This window comes from Psittacula echo (assembly GCF_963264785.1).
Source record: "Psittacula echo genome assembly, chromosome: 3".
Classification (NCBI taxonomy): domain Eukaryota; kingdom Metazoa; phylum Chordata; class Aves; order Psittaciformes; family Psittacidae; genus Psittacula; species Psittacula echo.
This window is the reverse complement of record NC_137736.1, coordinates 20699259-20721482: the sequence shown is the minus strand read 5'-3', so window position 1 is coordinate 20721482 and position 22224 is coordinate 20699259. Positions and strand designations below refer to the sequence as shown.

General features: G+C 39.1%; 1 protein-coding gene across 3 annotated transcripts in view; it reads right to left on the bottom strand.

The window, feature by feature from the left end:
* Window positions 1–937: 937 nt before the first annotated feature.
* CMSS1 (cms1 ribosomal small subunit homolog) overlaps window positions 938–22224 on the bottom strand; it is a gene marked incomplete at its 5' end in the record, with an annotated part of 65895 nt that continues 44608 nt past the window's right edge. For 2 of the 3 annotated variants that reach the window (XM_080613158.1, XM_080613159.1), the window contains 11 exons: window positions 938–2042; window positions 2968–3177; window positions 4207–4344; window positions 6221–6311; window positions 7693–7794; window positions 9050–9160; window positions 14874–14962; window positions 17245–17332; window positions 18178–18238; window positions 19668–19770; window positions 20472–20531. In XM_080613158.1, the coding sequence (XP_080469284.1) occupies window positions 1855–2042; window positions 2968–3177; window positions 4207–4344; window positions 6221–6311; window positions 7693–7794; window positions 9050–9160; window positions 14874–14962; window positions 17245–17332; window positions 18178–18238; window positions 19668–19770; window positions 20472–20531 (1241 nt within the window). In that variant the 3' untranslated portion in view covers window positions 938–1854. Of the gene's footprint in view, window positions 2043–2967; window positions 3178–4206; window positions 4345–6220; window positions 6312–7692; window positions 7795–9049; window positions 9161–9972; window positions 10186–14873; window positions 14963–17244; window positions 17333–18177; window positions 18239–19667; window positions 19771–20471; window positions 20532–22224 lie in introns of those variants that run through there. The other variant, XM_080613160.1, reaches the window with a different exon arrangement.

The window sequence follows — 22224 nt, the reverse complement described above, 5'->3', positions numbered from 1 at the left end:
GGAGGATTTAAAAGAAAAAAAAAAGGGGGGAAGTAAAAAAAAAACAACAAAAAAACAACAAAACGCAGAGGCTCCTGTGGTCTGTTTGGAGCCAGAAATCCTAAGTTCAGCTTTGGCAGCAACTCCCATCAGAGCTTTCCAGAGGGCTACATGGGATTCCATTTTCAAAAGGACTTAAAAGTTTTAGGAGCACGTCTCATTGTTAGAAGTGATTTAGACTAATGAGCTGAAGCATTGCTAAATGTACTGCTTCATGCTCTGTTATGTCCAGTCCAGTGAGAAGTAGGGTTCTCCCACAGCTCCTGACAGATTTAGGTGTAAGGGTTTGAAATACTGGAACCTCGTTTCTTACAGCTTTCTGGTGGAGGTTACTGGCCCTGACCAGGAAAAGTGGACGAGAACACTCACCTTGGCCCAGCAGGTCAGCATAAACATTAATGAAGCAAGACTGTATTAGCAGGCCAGGCTGTAAACTTCTGCTGCTCATGGCACAACTGTGAAGCAGAGACTAAAGGAAACAGTACCCGCTGTGGCTGCAAAGAGATTCACCAGAGGCCACAAGCTCCCAAGTGTCCGAGACGCTTTTAAAAGCAGATGTGGGTGCCCTTGACAGCAGCTCACAGACTGTGGGCCACATTCCCTTCTCTTGTTCTAGTCTGTGATTTTTATTTGGTTTAGTATGGAGATTTTTTTTTAGGGGAGGATGATGTAAGGCACTCAGAATTCTTATCAAAGAATAAATGTAAAGTTTTTTATTCCATTTGCACTTTTGCAATAGACATATTATTTAAAAAAAATCAGATGTACCACAGTATACTTGACCTGAACGCTTCAGTGCTGTTTCTACATTTTGTGAGAGCCTGGAAACACGTCTTAAATGTGTAACATTTTGACCATGAAACACAAAAACTTGTAAGCCTATTCATGAGCTGCAGTGTTTACTTTCTGAATGTTGTCAGATCTTCTGATGCTTTCTATTGACAATAAGTCACTGCAATACAGAAATCGGCGCTTGAAAGGGAAAAGGACATGTAAGAGTCTGAACTTTTGTGTGGAAGGGTTAAGTAGGTAGGAGTGCAACCGTGGCCTAAGTGTTACATTAGGTAGATGTTTCTGTTAAAATATTTAGTATTAAGGGAGATTTTAATTTAAACTTTCTATTAAATCATAATTAAAATTGTAAGTCAGTGTTTTGATGCCCTCTAGCTTTGCAGGTTAGTCTCAGTACCTAGGTAAAACCAATAAATTGGGTTTAAACAAACTCGAAACTCCTAAAAAATGTCCTGTATTCAATCATAACTCAGGTATCAAACTCTGATGAATATGCTGTGCTAAACTGGTTGCTTTTTCAGGATATCTGAAAAAGGTATATAAAACCTAAGCCAAGACAGTCAGCCCAGATGTGGCCAACAAACAAGAGTTTAGCACCGAGTTCTACCTGCTCAAGCTTTTTGTTGTATCAAGACCACACTTTTTACCCATTCAAAGCTCCATTTAAGTTAAGAGAAATATTTCCTCAATTAAGGGCTGAGTAAGAAATGAACAGACCTTTACTTCTGGCCAGACATTAGTACCACTTAATTTCTTTGCCGTTGCAATTTCAACCTGCTATACTATCTGTTGGTTGAAGTCCATCTCACTACCAGTTTCCTAGGAGCACACATATATTATAATAAGAATGCAGCCTCAGGTAAGCTTGGTTCTGGATGATGGAATAGCCCTCAATTTGCCTATGTTCACCAAACCTCTTACTGAAAGAGATCCAGCGCTCAGGGGAAAGAATGAAAGCTTGGTGCTGCATGTTCCTCTCTCACAGCACACCTTTGCCCTTGTTCAGAAAGCTAGGGAACCTTATTACTTCTGAAAGTATGTTTTCCTTTTTCTGAGCTTTAAGTGGATAGCAGTTATAACAAAACCTGCCAGGGTTGCTGCTGTGCCAGAAACCACATAGGCAATTCCCAGGAATGGGTTACTTCCTCCACTCCATACCACAGTTGAAAGAATCACATGCTTCCTTGCCTTGAATTTGGTAACAGGGAAATCTGACAGAAGGATGTTAAGGTTTCACTAATGAAGTTTACATTATTTCCAGGAGAAAAAGTGGTAATAAATGCTAAAAACCCTTTCCAAGGCATAAAGAGCCTGGAGATCGGCACTTGCTGCAAAAATTCTTGTAGCTGATCTGTGATGTCTCTACTATTCTGGGTCCAAAACCCAGTAGCAGTTGGTGGTAAGAAAGCCAGTTATTTTAAATATAGTCTCTGTATGAACACGGAAATACTTTTTTTTTTGAACATTATAAATTCCAGTTTCATAATTTATGTAACTGGTACTGTGTTAATTTGTATGAAAACCCAGTTGAAAATTAGCCTTTTTGGCAGCTTAGCATGATGATTGGAAATAGATGATCTTTAAGCTCCCTTCCAACCCAAACAACTAGATAATGATGGTGATCCACATATTGTCATTGAGGGGAAGTACTCACCTCTACCTAATATATTATCTACCCAAAATGTTGTATGATTTTACCTTACATCTCTCCACATGGAAACTTTCAGAACAGAAATGTGCTATAGTATTTAAAATCATAGCTCTAGTGGCTGAGACAGAAGAGAAATTTATAATCATCTTGACATAACTACTGCTGACAAAATAAGTGTTTTAATTGGAAAAGTTTGTGCTGTTTGGAGCGAGAGTGCATTTTCAGCAGCACAAAAGTTCTTGTCAGTAGGTGGCCCAAATCCAAAACCCCAAAGTCATATGCTCCCATTTGATAACATGTCCTAGCTCCATCTGCACAGGCCAAAGAAAATCTATTTACAGTGTCTCATCGCCTTAAAAACTAGGTCTTGTCACAGTGACTTAGTCTGGGCTGTTTCTCTCAGTTTCTTTGCTGTTTTACTATATAAATACCATCCACTTCCATCTTGTAACTATCTAATAGTCTTGGATAACATGAAAGGATACTGTAAGAAATATGAAAAGTGTAATTCCCTGCTGGGAGGCCATCTGCAAACTGCCTTATCCGTTTGACACGACGGTAAAGATTTCTGAAGGTAGCAAAGGCTGACACTCGCATCCAGATAATGAAGTCATCATTTATGTAACCGTTGTTCCTTTCATCTTCCTCGTCTAACAAATATACTGGCTTCTGCCAGTAAGGAGGTCTTGATGTCCCTGACAAAAAAGAAACCAGGAAAGACAGACTGTCAGTCATTAGTGACTTCTGGGCCTTCTCACAACCAACATAGAATATGAAATATAAAAGAGACACAGGACTCTATCTGGTACTTAAGAATTATATATGTTAGATAACACTTTTCAACCAAACATTTCACTCACCTCAAACGTGAATGAACAGAGTTTACCAGTACCTAGGGGTTGCTACACATCAGAAACTTTAAGCTAAGGAAAAACAAAGTGACTTGCACAAATGAAAATACTGTTTATTCTGGATTCTTGCCTCTTCAGCAAGCAACATGCTCTCTATAATGAGAAGCTTGCCTTCATTTTTGTACTTTAATTTATTCCTGTACAACCAGAAATGCACCCTTCTGCAGTCTAATGGCAGAGGTTATGCTATTTAGAGTCTGTCATATGAAAACTTAGATAATTAACTCTTGCATATGGCACTGTGCACAGTACTGCCCTGATCCACAACAGGGAGCTTTTGGCCGCACTTCAATACAGATCAACCATAAGAAGGCAACAGCTATGAAACAGCTGGTTTAAAGAACTAGCAATGAAGGCAGTCCCACTTGTCAAACAACTCCCTAAGAATCTGCAAAGACATGAAGGAAAGATGTGACATGCAATTCTCCTTCACTGATGTTTCCAATAGGAAAAAAATAAAGTGGACTGCATCCTTTCTTTTCCTGAACAGATTATGCATTACAAGAAACTGTACAGAAGGATGTTGACACGGGGTAACTTCAGTCTTCTGAAACCATTTTCTTTCAGTTCTGTGGTCAGTGATGAAAACAAGTAGAATAAAATAGAATAAAAATTCTGTGGTCAGTGATTAAAAAATGTGATACTTCGGTTAAATCTGTCTTCTGCTCTCAGACACCCTCTAAAGCTGCTTCTCCAAACGACTTTGGGAAGCACTTCTCCCAAAGGCAACATCAGAATGGGAGACTCTCACACAGGGGAGAAGAGGTAGAGAAGCCATTGAAAAATAAGGAATACCAGTGGAACCATTCTTACCTGCAAATGCAGAAGAGAGATTGTATGATTTTGGATTGCGGAATTTCACATTTTTATCTGTCCACCAGCTGTTTCCAGTCTTCAACAGTGGTACTTGAATAACAGATGAGTTAAGATTGTAAAAAAGATTAACAGTATCTGCAGGAAATAGAAGAAACAATACATCTGAGTAAAGGACAGTCATTCTAATTGCCAGCATCAATAACAAAAACTGTCACACTGAAGTATCTTTGAAGTAAATAATAAATAAATAAATAAATAAATAAAAAAGGTGCTGAACCATGATATCCCTGTTTCGGTGGGCAAAAAGCACTTGTTTTTGTCCATTATATTTTCCTACCTAGATTAGTTTAACATAAGGCAAAACCATTATAGGTCTCATTAACATCTATGCAAACACTTAGGCAGCCAATGAGATGACAGGCAGGGATAGCTGGATGATACAGATGGGGAGGGGCTGCTTTTTAGGAAACATGAAAACCACAACTCAACTGCACGAGCATCAGTGAAAACATTATTTTAATTTTTTTTTTATCTTGCTACAAAAGCTGTGTCATGCAGCTCCTTCAGGCTCAGACACGCTCTTCTGAGTAAGTGCTCGTTCTGTGTACTACTACCTCCCCAGCTGTTTGCCTCTAGTTTACTAAGAGCAGTTGCTATTCTCTGATCCTCTGCCTGCTTATCTGCATGTCTGACTGCTCTCTTTACTGCTAGCTTCGAAAACCTTAAAAACCTTTCTCATGGCAGGAACTTGGCTATCTTCCTCATTTTACAAAACAGTAAACAGAGCAATTAGACAACTAGCTAAGCCATCAAAAGCGAATGGGAAGCATCCTCTTTTACAGCAGAGAGACAGAAATGAACCACCAGAGCAGGATTTAGACATTAGCCCCTTCCCACACATCACCAGCAGCTGGAACCTTTCATCATGCTGTGCACCAAGGACAGATGCAAGGCAGACACTGAGAGGTTTACCCTCAGCGTTTTAAAATCTTAATATCCCTAGTTCTCTGAGGCGGCCCCAGAACACTGTGGGCTGCACGCAGGTAGCTCTGCTGGCCTAGGTCTGAGCCCAGACCAGTGAATCAGGCTTCCAGAGGAGTAGGTGGGTAGGCAGATGAAGATCAAAAGGATCTAGAAGTTACCGAACACAGCTGCCCTTCACAAGTGCTCTGGTGTGGGTGGCTCAGCTGCTTGAGAACAGCTGCTGCATTGTCAAAAACTGCTGCATGGAACAGGTCAAAAAAAAAAACAAACCCAAACCAACAGGTGGGGGCAGATAAAAAGGATGGGGTAAGTGAGAAAAGTCTGTAGACATTTTTTGTCTCTTTTCCTGCCAAAGAAATCCATTCTGAAATCTGCCAGCATTCATGGCTAAGAGCCCTCTGCATTTCAGCTTAAACATACTCAATAGGCAGTTGATGTCCATAAAGTTACTATAAATAAGATCAAACCTGGGATCAAATTAAGTAAGACTATGTATGCTTCCAGCATTCAAAGAACAAAATGCAACTACACAGATCTAAAGATCCAAACCAATGTGAAGAATATGTCACATCCTTCTAAGCACAGCCCTGTGTTCCCAGGTTAGAAGGATGCTTAGAAGGATGCACAGGCTTGTGGGAAGGTAGAATCTGGGCTCTCCATCACTACACAAGAATGTGGGTTTTTTTAAGCAAGGAAGTACACTAAATCACCATTCCTTATTTCACCAGGGACTCAATTCCTCAGTCCTGTCATATATTCACATTGAAGAAGGCCTTAGTAAATGAAAAATCTTTCTCAGTTTCAAAATGAGGGGCAAGCTATCAAGCAGAAGGAAGGAGAGCCCCCTGTTCACCACAGTAGCACTGCTAAACAGAACTTCTAGTGGAAGAAAGACAGATTTTGCAATATCAGGACTCAGCTGGATTGGAGTAATGGAACAGTTTTAAGTGTTAAGTAAGTGTAACTTAAGTTTTAAATGTTAAGTTTTAAGTTTTAAGTAAGGCAGATGTGGAAGGTACGTACTTACCATTGAACATGCTGTTGGCAATAGCACCGCATGGAGCCATGGGTGTCCCATTTTGGTAGGTTGTGAAGGGCGCGCAGTAACTATTCTCAATCTGCATTCAAGGTCACAAAACAATCAGGCACAGAACCTGGAGGTTTTGATGTAGTTTGGTGGTGTTAATGTTCTCCTCCCATTCCTTCTCCTGAAACGCCACTGTAATTAACTCTCCAGCCCATTTTGGTCACATTAGAGATACATCCAAATGAATATGTTGTTGAGGAACACCTTCTGTGCTACACCACTGTGTATCACAGTAAGTAAACCTAAGGTCTTCACCAAATTCTGCTGTGGACTTGCCATCTCCCAGCTATAAAAGCTCATTTTGGGATCTGCTACTGTAACACAGTTACAATTAAAAATGTCGCAGTGAAGCCTTGGCTTACTCTTGAACATCTTATTTTTCCTTCTTTTTAATTTTCACCTGGGCTGCTGCAGTGGTGGAGAACAGCAGATGCAGTTAGCCACATTCCTGCAGTTCTGTGTGGGGAAATCTTGATGTATGAAGACAGAGCAAGAGAAACAAAAGCCCATCTGAAATTTAACACCTCTCCTATCCCAGTTCATGAGAAACTATATATCTGCACGGTTAAATGCAGAAACATTTTCAAATAACTCTAATAAGCTGTGTATCCGATTGGTACAAAAGCCAGAACTGGTTGCACCTGGGTGCAAACAAGCTGACTGGGCACCTGGAGAAGCAGATGTTTAGGGAACATGTCTTGAGAGTTACAAGAGGCATTTTATAGAAACAACAGATTATTATGGCATAATCATTACATGTACTGGGAGGGCACGTGTGTGGACTGTGTGTATATAAATGCTGCTTTTAAGCCAAAGAAAACATGTTTTAGATTTGTAAGTAAAAACCTGAATGCAATGATTGCATTCTCCAATTTTCATATGCAGGCCTGCTGCAGGTGATGCTGTCTAGCCTCCTTTTTAGACCTCTAAGTTGCATTCTTAGAATGCTACATGATCACCTATTTTACCATACACCTTTTCCTGCTCCTTGTTCACTTCCAAAGCCAGATGGCAAAATGGAAGTCTCAGAATAACTTAATTCCCTAACCTTATAGTAAAAGCACAGCTTAAAACACTTCTGACTAAGACAACTGAAAACACCAGGAGACGGTTTATTTTATAAAGACAATGTCTTTTTAGTTAGCATCCCTACAAGGTGCAGGTTTGAGAAATGCAACACTGGACTGACACCTTTTATTCATCCCCTCATTTTTCTTCTCTTTCTTATTAGACATAATGGCCCTAACAATCACAGAAGCAGAGACCAAACACTGAAAAATTCTGTACCTTATTATTATTATTCCTTAGAGGCATCTTAACACACAGTTACACATAGTTAGCTCTCTATATGGTCAAAGATGCACACCTGATGGAAATACTGCAGATCTCATAATATAAAGAAGAAAACTTACATTTACATTTCGACCCAACAATTGTGCATCACTTCTTGATATCACATATCGACGGTGATTTTGGTAGAAGTTTTGGAGCCCATAGTACATAAAAACATCACCCTGGAATTCAAGAATATATCCCCTCAATAAGAGGAGTTCATGCTGACAAAGAGAAATCCTATCACTTGCTAAAAAACAGACGGGAAAAGAGCACTCAATATTTAAGTGCGGGTAACTTCATGCTAAGCAATTACTTCAGTGGACACTGGCTACAATCTAGTTTTTATCCTAATTTTCTAGTATTTCTAGTATTTTGGCACAAAATTAAACATACTTTAAACCACCAAATGAAACCTAAAATAAAAATGCTTGATTATTATTTTACTCGAGATGGCACGGCTGGCCATGAATCTGCAATGACTGAATAATTTCATGGAGACAAGACACTTATTTTCCATAGAACAAGATGCACAAAAAACTTGAAAAAGCACCCATTAGCTCTTAATTCCTTCAGATTTTTTGAAAAATAAAGCTGCCTCTCATCAATTATTTGAAGTTTAGTGCTGTGATTCAAAGGAGAATGCTAGGCAGCCAAATACAATCAGTAAAGAGGATTATTAAACTATTAAATACTTTATTAATTTAAATAAACTTCTAATCATCAATGTAATCTGTAGAATTACAGAGTATTTCAACAGCCTCTTCAGTACCGAAGAACCAACCCTAAAAGTGACTTTATAATTTAAACTGCACTGTAATTTGAAGTGATCATTTAGGTAGTACTAAGCATAAGATCTCTTTGGTGGAACATGAAGTATTTTAACAGTGTCAGAAACATACCCCAGTAGGCAAGGAAAGGAAATGAAGGATACTTTTCCCAAAAGAAACTGCAGAATGACATTGCTAGACTTGAATTATTTCAAGGACCTTGGGGATTAACAGCATAGCCCTCGTAAAAAAGATGACAGGGATTTACTGATGACAAGTGGTCAGAGCTTCAGATTTCCTTCTCATTTGAGAGCTCAGCAGTGCAGCAACAGCTAACGCCAGGCAAAGGGGAAGGGTTTGCTACTGACTCAGAGGGATATCGAGAGATGTGACCTCCACAAACAAATACCATTTCCTTCATCCCCATCTTCTCCTTGGACATCTCCCAACCGAGGACAGAGGTAGCCTGATCTTGTTTATTTTTAACATGTACCAAAATGAACAGAAAAGGCAAAAGTGTAAAATTTTGAGTATTTCATGTTTTCAAAAAGTACAAAGAAAATTTAGTCAGGAGCTCTACACAGCAGGAGTAGTATATTTTATCATATAGGGATATAAGTAATTGGAGGTACTAATCAACTTGAATTGGCTTCTTGCATCCACTTACCAATATATCTTCCTTTAGCGTGAAATTAACAGAACAGTGGCATTCCTTATTCCAATTAGATGAATTTTCACGGAGTTTTGAACAATCTGAGCACTTATCTGAATAATCAATCTGTCAGAGAAGTGAACAAGCAGAGGTATTGTAATAAAGGACATGCACATTGGAAAAGGTTAGTGTTTTAGCTCCAAGACTTTTCAGAGCAGTTGTCTTCTAAGTGACTCTGGACTGCCAAAAACATTGTTAAAAACTAACAGCAGAGAATCAGGACTTGACCTCAATGAACATTCACAAATTTTATCCCTAGTTTAAAGATGTTTTAAAGCGTTTTGATGACTGTTTCAGAACCTTCACGGCTTCTCCTCCACAAAGGAGTGCTGAGTGAAGAACACTTCTGCAGCTTTGTCTGGCTGACCAAGTAATGCTTGACAAATGGTCACGTGCACTATGGCCCACCCCGCTCAAACAGCCTGGATTTAGTGCTGAGTGCTAGCTCCAGCCACCACAGGTCTAACCAGCCTTGCCTCCAGGAGGCATTTAAACATCAGATCTCAATGCATTTTAAGATTTTGCCACAGCAAACATTTAAGTTCCTCTAATACCAAACACTATCAAAGGGATTAGCTTATTTTTCTTCAAAAAAACCCCAGGAAATAATAACAACATTTTAAATATTACCAACAGGGTCAGAAATTACCACCCATATTTTAGATATTACCACCCAGTTAACCACTCAATGCTCAGATTTTATTTGTGACCAATTATTTCTGAGGATTTTCGCAGGAATGCCAGCTGCTGGACATGTATCCAAGGCATGAAGCCACTGCTGCCATCTTTATCTAGAAGCAAAAATACAAAGCCTTTTTCCTCTAAATGTAGCCCAGTTTCTTCTTCATAGCATACTAAGAACACAACCCCTAACAAACCTGGATTTCTCTGATGCTATTTGCAGACAATATGAGGCAGACTCCCACAGAGAGGCAGAACATGCCTGTGAGAAAGAAGGTGGAGAGCACAGCCGTGATGGTAAGCTGGGGCTTCCAAGCTGGTAGTCTCTGTTGTCTGAACGCACTGTTATCCGGACACCTGGAAGGACATGCTTCTCCTTCTTGCTGGAGAAAGCTCGTCTTGTTTTTCATTTTCTTCTTGGTGAGAGGAAGAAGTAATGTGCTGGAGAGCGTTTAGGCTGAGTTACTGTCCTTACTGTTGCAAGACTGTACTGTTTGTTCAAACCTGCATTATGGCCAAGAATTACTTATTAACTGGATCTCTCTCTTCCTCATTTTCTACAGTTGTGCCTGGATCCCCATAATCAGCTTGTACCAATCAAATGACTGTGTACTTTGGTCAGGATGTCCATCTTATGCGTACTGGAAAAGCCTTAAATATATTCTTCCTGGTCCACAGTTCAGTAGGATTTGTTATGTCTTATTAATTTGCCAGCTATACTGGAATTTCAGTGTAATCTCTCTTCACTTCCATAGCTGCCCAGCTAACAGGCATGGCATACAATGAAAGGAGCTCTACTCTAATTCCATGGGACGCCACTGGGGAGGACTGCAGGTGCTGAGACAGCACTGGACAGAAAACATTGTTTTGGAAGACTAAATAAATCAATTTTCTTAACCTACTACATTCACTGCTGTTGATTCAGATACAATTTAAAGTTGTAAAAAGGTTACATGTTCTTTATCACAAAAGGGCAACTCATTCTCAAAACATCTAATTTGGATCAATGGCTTTCCAAGATGATTTACTCAACTGTATACATCTTGTCCTCTGGGAAAAATCCATCTATTCCCTAATATCCACAAAAGACAAAAGAATCACCCAGGGATCATCTCCTTTTAATTTAAATGGACAAACAGGAGAATATTTTGTGCACACTTCAACAGTTTAACAAAAATAAAATCTCAATATAGTATACAGATATTAAGCATGTAATAGAAAAACATACAGCATTTGGCCAGCTCTAGAACAGATATTTTTCACCTATCTTTTTGGCAAATTACTGAAATTCATACAACCTTTTCAAAGACCCTTGAAGGCAAGAATGAGATCACCATTCTCATGAGACAAGTAAATGTCTCCTTTAGGACAGCAAGGGGACAAAGCAGAAAATTGAGCTGTATAAAGGCTTTCAAACGCAAGCGTGCTCATCTTCAAAGTCTTAAAAATGACATATAGTAGTAGTAAATCTAGCAGGTGAATGTGATGTAACTCTGATTTCAGTATCACATTGTTCCTACAACAAAAATACACTAAAACTACAAACAAAACTTGTTTTATTATTAAAAGAAAATTCAGAAAAAGTTGCAATAGGCATTCTTTCCGTATTGATAGACCTCTAAAAAGTCAAAATTCCTGATTCCACCACCTGTTAATCACTTTCCAATTGCAAGCAAGATAATAGTAAAATGCAGCTGCAAATTATTTCCTTGTTGGTAAAATCATTAAAAGAGTCCCAGCTTCACAGACCCCTCTCTGCACAGCTTTATAATACTCATCTCCAGTAGGTCAATTGTTTCTTTCTTTATCTGAAGAAAACAAAAATCAAAGAAAGCATCAAAAGTTACTGCTAATGCTTTAGCTAAGTACCAGTATTTATTTACTCAGGCATCTTACTGTAGGACTAGAAATTAAAGGAGAGGTTCCCATACAAGGTCCTGAGTTCTTGAATATTTCCATTTCGTAAAATCTCTTGGCATTTGCTCTGCAACCCTAAAGTACAACTATGGCTCGTGAAGTCCCATCTAACATGGCTACAAAAAAGTTGCTGATAAAGCATACCATAGCAAGAGGTCTGTCCTGGGCTGCAAAATCCCTAAGGACTTTCCAGAGTATCAACCGGTACCATGTAGTTCACGGGCAGTACTACACCGCAACAATCACAACTGCATCTGTGTCTGACACATGTCAATGAAAAACAGCATGAAGGTCAGGTCTACCTGCAAAGTACTTCGGTTTATAACATGGATATGGCTGTGGCTTACTGTTTATCCAAAGATAAAAGACAAGTGTATTCAAGAGTAAATATTAACTACATATTTCAGCAGGAACATAAGATTATCATCATGGTTAGTACATAAATAGCTCCCTCTTTCCACTTACAAAGAACCTACTTGCATGTTTTCTCCGAGGATTACATCCTTCTGAGCCTCTGCTTTGCACAGGAACAAATGATGTGACAAAGCCTGAACAATTTCTATTCCACACTGGATGTGCTACATAAGGGTGAAAACAGTTGTCTTTCTATCCCAAGTCTGTTTCTGACAAACCTTTTTACTTTCAGGAGGCCTGAAACTTTCTGTATTTTCAAACCTCCTCAAGTCTCAGTGTTTGTATTGTTTGCAGGCAATACAATATTGTGTTAGGTTTTAAAAAAAAAAATCTCCATTTGAATTTATGAACAACTAATCTGAGGAGTTGAGACGGCTCTGTATTGCCATCAACTTCTCCACACAAAGATTTCACAGCTGTATCCTTCGGTCAGATCAGAAAGTATACAATCAATTTTTATTTAAACCTTTATACATTAGCGTAACTCCAGTGTGCCAAGAGAGAGTCTGATACACTCATTCATTCTCCCTGGTTTCTTTGTGAGCTTTTTCTTTATTATTTCCTTCTCTCTATTGTTTGGCATGAATGAAGTGGGAGACAGAAAGAGAGAAAAGAAAAATCCAACAGCATTAACTAATGACATGTTGAAGCAACTGAGGGAGCAGTGGATCAGGGCACCATTCATTATGTGGGTATGATGGGATACAAGACCGCCATGTGGGAAGATTCATGTGTTTTTAAATTGATATATTTAGCAGAATATACGACTGAGTACACAATTCTCCACTGAACATCAGGTGAGTACAAAACCAGCAAGTAGAATGGACACATGCTTCCAGCTGTTCTTGCTTTCTGTGTAATTACAATGAAATTTAGCAATGCAACACCTTAGATATGCAAAGAATTATCAACAATTGATGTCTGCACTGAAAATAGCATGACTATGACTTATTTCTAATTTTAAGAGTACAATTTTGCCTCCACAATTAAAAATGGATGAAAGAAATTAATATATCAAATTGCCAATTCTCTATATTACGGTTTTGGAACTATAATTCTTCTCTTCTTTGAGAAAACCTATGACTATTCATCAGATGTATTTACAATTCTTATACAACTAGAATAGTAAGATCCTCTGCTCACTAAGACTATTACATATTTCAACTCTGCAAGTTGGCAAAACATCACATTAGTATCTACTCTGTTAAGATGCCTTGTCTCCAAAACATTACTTGGGTATCTTTTATTGCTGAAATTCCTTATAAATAAATTTCAGGAATCTGCCTGATGTCTGCAGCAGGACAAATAGCTGCAAGACGCTCCACTTACATAGCTCAAGATGCCAAAAACCTTTCTGTGTGTTGTATTACCTGAGTCAAGTGCAGGTTTGAATGCTCTCCTGTAATCACACATTCACTGTTCTGTAATCAAGCATAAATATCTATTCCTTATGCTCACAATATATATGAAGGTGTAATATTCTTTCTTACTTGGTTTTAACATGAACCAAGCCATAACATTTTATGCTAAAAGAGCCTTAAGATTTTGCCTTAAAAAAAATTTATCTGGAGTCCTATAATTTTTGGCCTATATTCATGCAAAAATGCTGTGATGCTGCCCACAGAGCTGAAAGGGATAGCTCAGGTTTGCAACAGCCTGAAAGAAAATCTTAGCACCATATCTTCAAGTTTTTGAGGTGGATCACCTATAGACTACTGTATGTATATTTTCTTCAGTCGATTTAAAAAATCCATTCCACTGCAACCAGAACTTTTTGTACTGCTGTGTCTGTGAATTCATGTTCTCTCTTCTTTAAAAACTTACATGTAAATGCAAACACTATACAAAAAGCCTTTTATGTATTTACCACAAGAGGGAGCCTCCTAGCTGGTGTTTGTGCTACTTCACTTTTGCAATGTATTTTTTTGCGGGGTGCTTTATCTGAGATTATTAGAAACATGTATCTTTGCATATACGGGACTGTACAATACAGCATATTCAAAAGCACAGACAAGCACAGAGAAGGATTAATGACTGATGATTTGTTTCACTCATGAAGCAGCTTAATGTCTATATTCAAAAAATCTCCTTTCTCACTGGAGATTCTGCGTGTCAGCTTGCTCCAAACAAGCAAAAAAGCAGAAACACTTTGCAAGAAATTGAGAGCTTTACAACAAGTGATGGAGGACTCTGCCTCCTTCATTCTCTCTGGGTAGATACCAGCTGATGTACCAAAGCATATGGTAAACATGCCTTGTCACAGCAATAAATGTGAAAGCTGGATTACAGAATTGAAAAGAATGGGGAATTATCTTAAAAGGAGTTTATCAATGATGGATGGCTCTACATAGCTTGTATCCTACCTCTTGCCAACCCCCACCCTATCCGCAAAGGATAGCTATCTGTAGATTTACTCACAAGAAGTCACTTGCTGTCAGATGGAGATAAAAGCTTCTCCCAAGTTTTCTTTAGTTTTTTGAGGTAACTTTTGCACAAAGTCCTCTTACTGAACTTTCTGAGAACAGGTAGAACAACCATCTAGCATAAACAGGAGAAACTGACAGCACAATTGTGGAACTCACAGCTTAAACTTGTAACAAAGAAAGAAAATCTTTCGAGAGTACAGATTTACCAGTCAAATGTTCTTTGTTTTTAGACCACTGAGATCAGTTTTACAGAAACAGAGCCTTACTGACCAAGATCTGGGCATTAGAATCAAAAGTAATGAATACACAGGATATAATATATACAGGTGCTTATACAATACCTCAGGTATATCCATCATTCTCCTTAGTTTCTGATCTCTCCAGTTCCAATCCAGAATCATGTATTTTGTGGAGTCAAAGCACAGACCATCTAAAATGGCAACATAAATTTTACTACTAAGATACTGTCCTGGGTTCAGCAGTAGCAGTCATTTTTTCTCCTTAGTAGCTGGTGCAGTGCTGTGTTTTTGACTTTCAGCCTGGGAACAACACTGCTAACACCAATGTTTTTAGTTGTTGCTAATTAATGTTTACTCTGACCAAGGACTTTGTGAGTCTCATGCTCTGCTAGGACGGAGGGCAAGCCGGGAGGAAACAGAGACAGGACACCTGACCCAAACTAGCCCAAGACGTATTCCATACCACAGCATGTCATGCCCAGGATGTAAAACTGGGGGCAGTTACCCGGAACGGCTAGATCTCTGCTCGGGTCGGGCTGGGTATCAGTCGGCGGGTGGTGAGCAGTTGCATTCTCTTCCCTTGTTATTTTCCCTTATCATTATTAGTATTGGTGGTAGCAGTAGTGGTTTGTGTTATACCTTAGTTACTGGACTGTTCTTATCTCAACTTGTGGGAGTTACATTCTTTCGATTCTCCTCCCCATCCCTCCGGGAGCACGGGGGGAAGGGGGGCAGTGAGAAAGACTGTGTGGTTCTGATTAAACCAGGGCTTAAACCACGACAGATACTATGACATGTGCTTATCAAAATTACTTATGGCTTTTACATCTTTTTCTGTCTGTTTCCAAGGAAACTAATCTTTGAACACTTAAGTATTATATTTGCTGGTTGGAAAACAAGTGCACTGATACTGCAAACTCCCCTAACTGCATAATCCCACGCTTTTTTGGAAGATAAACGCAAAAGCAGAACAACTACAGTTGCCAGGCTTGTCAAGAGCTAACATCCTGCCAGAAAATAATTCCTCAAGCTTCCTCTTGATGAAACCGCAGGAGTTGAATTTCCACAGCTGATGAGGAGCTAGTTAAGTTACAAGGACCCTAGCCTGAAAACTCCTGTTAACAGGAGTTGACAATGCTTAGCGGACTAGGTGCTATGGGAACGTGAGTCAGGTCAGTGGTGCTGCTGAACACTTCCTTTATCCTCCAAATAAATGGTGGTGAAAGAAGAAAACTGGTCCTCCAGCTGTTCTATTTTTCCCTGGTCTTCTGGTGATGGCCACAACTTTTTGTATCAGTTTTGACTACTCTCCATTCTCTAGTGAACTGGCACTCTACACTAAGGTGTCAAAAAAGAAGCAGATCTTAAGATGAGATGATGTGCCTTGTGTCCCTGCCACAACCTGGCTCCACACAACACAGAATCATAGAATGATTTGGGCTGGAAGAGACCTTAGATCATTTAGTTCTAATACCTCTGCCACGGGGGGACACCTTCCATTAGAACAGATTGCTCAAAGCCCCATGCAACCCAGCCTTCAACGCTTTCCAGGGATGGGCATCAACAACCTGTTCCAAAGTCTCACCACCCTCATGGAATGTGCTGATGTGCTGAGCAGTAATGATTTAATGTCGATGGAGGGCAGAGGAAGCAACAACACTATGTTACTCCTGTGCCCTTTTGGAAAGAGCAATAGACTCCCAATCCACAGCCAGTCTGTGGCCTTATCATCTTGTCACTTTGTTGTTTGTTTTCTCAGCGTACATAATGTCTACTGAATAATTAAAAATACTCAAAATTTAGGAAAAACAGATTTATATAGCATAATTAATTTCACTACAGGAAAATCAGAAATAAAATCAAATCATCCAAGAAAATCTTTCATTCATCCCTCACAAAAGTTTACACTGAGCTCAGAGTGACACATGATACAATGACTTCTGCCATTATTTCCTTTTGATTACTTGCAGTGTTTGGTTTCCTGAAGCTTCGTATCTTACACCATGGTTTTGTAATCACTTTCAAGTCAGCATAAATCAGTATTTCTGCCAAAAGAGGAAGTCCCCCACCTCTGTCTGCTCGTTACCTGATTTTGTGTGCACACTGGGTTTGTTTTAATTGGGATCTGTTCTAATTGGGATCAGTTCACTGAGCTGCCAAACAGACTCTTGGGCTAGCACAAGAAGCAGAAAGCAGGAAATAAATGGGCACTGACTAGGGAGGGGGGGAGAAGTATTACTCTGCCTTTCTCAGCTAATACTGATTTATGACAGCTTAAATTGATCATAAAATCAACTACTAAAATCTTGATCTCATTTTGACTGACATAATAGAAGTGGAGAAACAACTGTACAGTTTAATGCCCAAATTCACAGATTCATGTCAACCTCAGCACTTCAAAACCAATTTAAGTCTCGCTTCTCATGAGTCCAAGTATAAGATACCTTTGGAGAAAACCCTCCTTTTCTCCTACCTTGCTCCACTAGCGCTTTTACTCTCCCAGGAGTTCCAACCCCAATGTGGAATACGCCTTTCTCCAACATATTCAACTGTTCTTTAATCTAATTTGGAAAGAGAAAGACAAACCACAGTAAACCCATGACTGTTTTAAAATTTCTTCACAAAAAGCTGGAAATAAACTCAAAATCTCACAGTATCTCCTTCTAGAATACCATCAAATATCAAATGCTGTTCATCTTTCAAACTGTCGAACTGATGTATCTGGGAGAAAGTTCAAGAAATCTAACAGCCAGCTGAGCACCACACTTCTCTAGAAGATCAGTCATTTTCAACTTCGAAAATCTGCTACTGCACCAGCTATTTTTGGAGGTGAGAACAATATGCTTCCTTCAGCATCTAAACAAAGTATCTGGAAATATCTGGAAAATTGGTAAAGCTGAATTAGCTCTAAACTGTAAGATGAAGACACTGGAAAAGGGTGAATTAAAGCAAGTGATATTTGTGTGTTTGACAGCACTTATATCAAAGGCGAAATGTCCACTCATTACTTCCAGCATCCGCACAATGTGTGCCCTCCAACAGGTATGGATATTGGGTATCCAGGCATCCAATGGCAGAATGCAAATGTGGCTGATAGTACAGTTTGCTTCCACAAACCTATGTGTGAGAACCTTCTATTTAAACAGGCAAAAGCCATTTGAATGAGTACCTCACAAGAATGTGGAACATCTTTAAAACATTGCAAATGTATAAGCATCTACATTCTGCATAGGATTGCACCGGAGATATGGGAGATGGCATTTGGCTAGATTTCTCTAAATGGCAACCAATTTTACTAAAGAATGCTATATGGAAGGCACTATTGCTAAACGCTTTAAAAAGAAAATGATACGACACTAGTTAGTCATTTAGTTGTTCTATCAGAATTCCCTTGCAGCTCTCTTACCTTTATGTGCTTTGCAAACAACTTGAGAACTCTACAGTCTCCTTTAAATGCTGTCATTGACCTAGCAATAAAAATATGGAAAAAGGAAATGCAAGCATCAGGGCTGGGATTAAGACCACAGAGGAGGAAAGTAAAACTAACTGGCATTTCTCAGTGTGCTTGAGACACAGTCCCCCACTGACCCCTGCCTGTACTTCAAACACTATGTACACTCCTGTTTGCTACTTGATCAACAGTCATCAACAACTGGACAAACACGATAGAAGATGTCAGTAGGGGGCAATATTGTTAAGATAGCTTTTCAGCTATTTAATAATTATGGCTCTTGCTTTCATAGCTAACTTAGTTCAAAACTGACTAATCCACACATTCTAATTCAAAAAAATCTAGCTAGTGAGATATAGGCATGAACAAACATGCATTTGCGTGCACAAAAGGAAAGATCTGTGCATGGACCAATCTATGTTTTAGAGTCTTCCTGCAGCGTGGCTGCTGGGAAAACCTAGGCTGCTACAGTCTTTACTGCAGAGATCGTTCCAATTCCAGTTAACCAAACCTCATTTGTCAGAAAACCTCACTTATTTTTCTGACACTCCATTTTGGCACACAGTAGCAAACTCTATGTTCTGTATTAATCAAGCAGAACACAACATACTCAGTACTTAATGAATGCCATTTGAGACAGCTTTGTCTGCATGCTTTTTGCAATGCATGAAATTTTAATTTTCTCCAGTGCAAAGCTAAAAGTTTATACACAAGTACACATATAAACCACTTAAGTCTCAGAGGGCAATATCTGCATGCAGGGGGTAAGCACTGCTAACACATCTGCTGTATATATGCTTCCATCTGTGGCATGGAGTCAAACTTCCCAACTCTCCATCTTATGCTGAACTGACAGAAAATGGGGTCAAGATACAAAATACAGTGGTGAAATATGTGAGGTATACATTAATTTATCAAAGCCATCAAGACTCCCCGAATGAGAAGGGGGAGAATAAAGAAGGGGCTAGAAGAGGACAGGGCACACTGAAAATCATCTCTGCACAGAAGTTTTGCCAGGCTGAGCTAGCTGAGAACCTGGAAGCATTCAGGCCAGATGCATGCACTGGCACTTGATGCCCTGGAATTGCATGTCCTCATTGCCTTTGGTGCAAAGTCATGATTTCTAGTGGTGGGTCATGATGTTTTATGGGTTTACTCTGTTCCCAGACGTAACATGTTGCATGTTTCCTCCAAATTGCTTACACTTTATTTTTTGTTTTTAATAAAAATAGCACTTCTATGCAACTGAAGTACTGTTATTTCAACCTAAAACCAAACACCAGACTCCCACAGTTTAAAGAAGCAAGGGATATTGCATCAGTTCAAGTCAGTGAATTTGTTGGCTAGCAGAGGACAGTGGCCCAGTTTTGCCTCTATGTCTGTGGTTCCAAGACAAAACCTCTGACTGACTGCCAACCTCAACATAACATTTGCTATCGACATACTTGATGAGTTCCAAGGAACGAAGGGCAGAACTGCAGATAACCAGCATCACCAACGACTTCTTCTCCTTGTGGTTTTTACGGAGTTTTGCCCATTTAGGACAGACTGCAATGAAAAAGCCCATGTACACATACACAAAAAGTATGACATGCCACAATTTTAAATTACAAGAGTACATGATGAATGGTACACACACACATAATGAATGAAGAACACACATGCTGACTCCTATGAGGTCTGGATCTCTGGCAACACTTGTACATTTAGTCATGGCTGAGAAATCGGAAAATAAAATGCCCAAAATAAATAAAATCCAGAAATATCACATAACTGAACAAATTAGATAAGCATTAAAAATCAACAGTTCATAAGGTGACGCTGTCTTTATATGCCACATATGGCAATTTGTATCCCAGAAAATCAATTGAAAGGAAACATTTACCAGACCAACCAGAAGTTCTATATAAATAAACAGAAGAATACAAATTCTCTTGGTTCATATCAGCAGACAGCTGCAGGATTTTTACTGCAAGACAATACATACACCTATTTATGAAGCCACAATAAATTACTGCCAAGTAATCCCTAGCAATCAAAAGAAACTCTACAAAATTTTGATATAAAAAAAGTGATAAAGAAGAACCAGAAAAACAAGACCCGTCGTAAAGAAAAAAAGCAAACCCTTAAAGTTATTAATACTTAATAATTAAAAATATTTGGAGGTACAGATAAAAAATTCAGTAATATTGCATTAACAATATTTTCCATACAACTTTCATCTCCTCCAGACCAACATTTTAACTCACTTTCCTTCAGGTATGAAGAAAAACTGTGGGTGAGATCATTGGCTGGCAAAAAGCAGGAATCTGAAAACATAAAGGAAAACATTGTTCTGTTGATGTATTTTTAACAGGAGAAGAAGCATATACTTCTGCAGGATAACCACTAGTGATATTAATGAAATCACAAGTGTGTTGAAACCCATCATCAATAAATTACCATTTGTGAATCAAAGGTTAATCTACCTATGATGCAATAGATCTGCAGATCACCCAAAGAATTCGTAATGTGCAAATGAAAGAATATGTCAATAACCTACCTGTCAATAAGTTTGTCCCTCTTTCTGGCCTTTCATATTGTGATAACCTACCTACCTATGTTGGCCCTAATCGTAACACCTACACTTCATTTTAATGCCTTCCTCTTCCTTTATTTCCTAATGACTGCCTATCTTTTAAGCTGGTCACTATGTTAACTAGTTAAGTCTTACAAGCACTTTGTGGCAGACATTTAATTTTAAGCTTCACACAAAGGCAGTGGAGAAAGACAAGGTCCTAACGTGTTCTTTGGAAGGTCCTTTCTCCAGTGTCCATCTAGAAAATCTACGTTCTTAAGAAGGTGATTAAAATTAAATTGTCTGAAAACTTGCCATTGTTGTCAACGGTCTTTGCCTGATGGAACAATATGCTCCCATAGAGCATTAACAATTCTGTCTTCAGGGATCCACGTATTTGTTATCATTCTGCACGAAGCACAGCACCTCAGGGTGCCTGTCTATGGATGTTTGCTGACATATTTTAACTAAATTATAAGCTTTCCCCAGACGTTATTCATGCTCACATGCATGGTGCACTGTGCCAATGCTGGCAGCATCAATCCATGATTTCCACTGGAATAGACAATGTGACAAACATTGGTCTGTAGTTTGTAGCTGATGCCTGGCTGAAGTCCCGCCTGTGTAGTTTCTTGAGCACAGCCACTCTACATCACTGTATCTTCCATTTAACAGATGTTGTCTTGCTAAAACTTTCATTTTGCATTGATCCCTTTTACTAAACTCAGAGACTGACATTTACTGGAACTTGAGCTCCAAAGGGAACAAATGTACAACTGAAGAATTAGCAGCTGATTTACTTGTAGAATTGTGTTTAAAAGATGCACTTGATGCTGGTGGCTTCTAATAGATCGTTTCTGAAGGACATGAGCTTCAATCACTGACTTTTCACCACGAGTCTAACAACACTTCAAATCAACAATTTTAAATGAGTTTCAGAAAGGGGGGAAAAAACACTCCAGACTGCAGCAAGAAACCCCAGACTGCAGCAAGAGACCATGCTGTCTACAAACCTGACCTTTTGCACCATGTCAATTAACAAGAACACACAACTCCAAGTAGTTGCTTGTTACTTGCTCAGTGCTTTGACATGAGGGACTTGACAGCTGTAGAATCACACAGAATCACAGAATCCTGAGGGTTGGAAGGGACCTCAAAAGATCATCTAGTCCAAGCCCCCTGCAAGAGCAGGGTCCACAGCACTCTAAGCCTCCAACTCCCAGCATAAAAAGAAAGAAGAAATATCTCTGTCCAGCTCAAGAGCTAATCCATATGGAAATGAGGCATTTCACTAGTCTAAAGGGCTCTTTTAGTAAGAAAGAAACCAAAGTAATTTATTATTTGCTAAAAACCCTAAAAGTCTGAAAGTACTTAACACAAGCTTTTCAAAGCAATCTGTATGGGACTTCTCCAGGGTTTCTTGACTCAACAAGAAAGCTGAACTT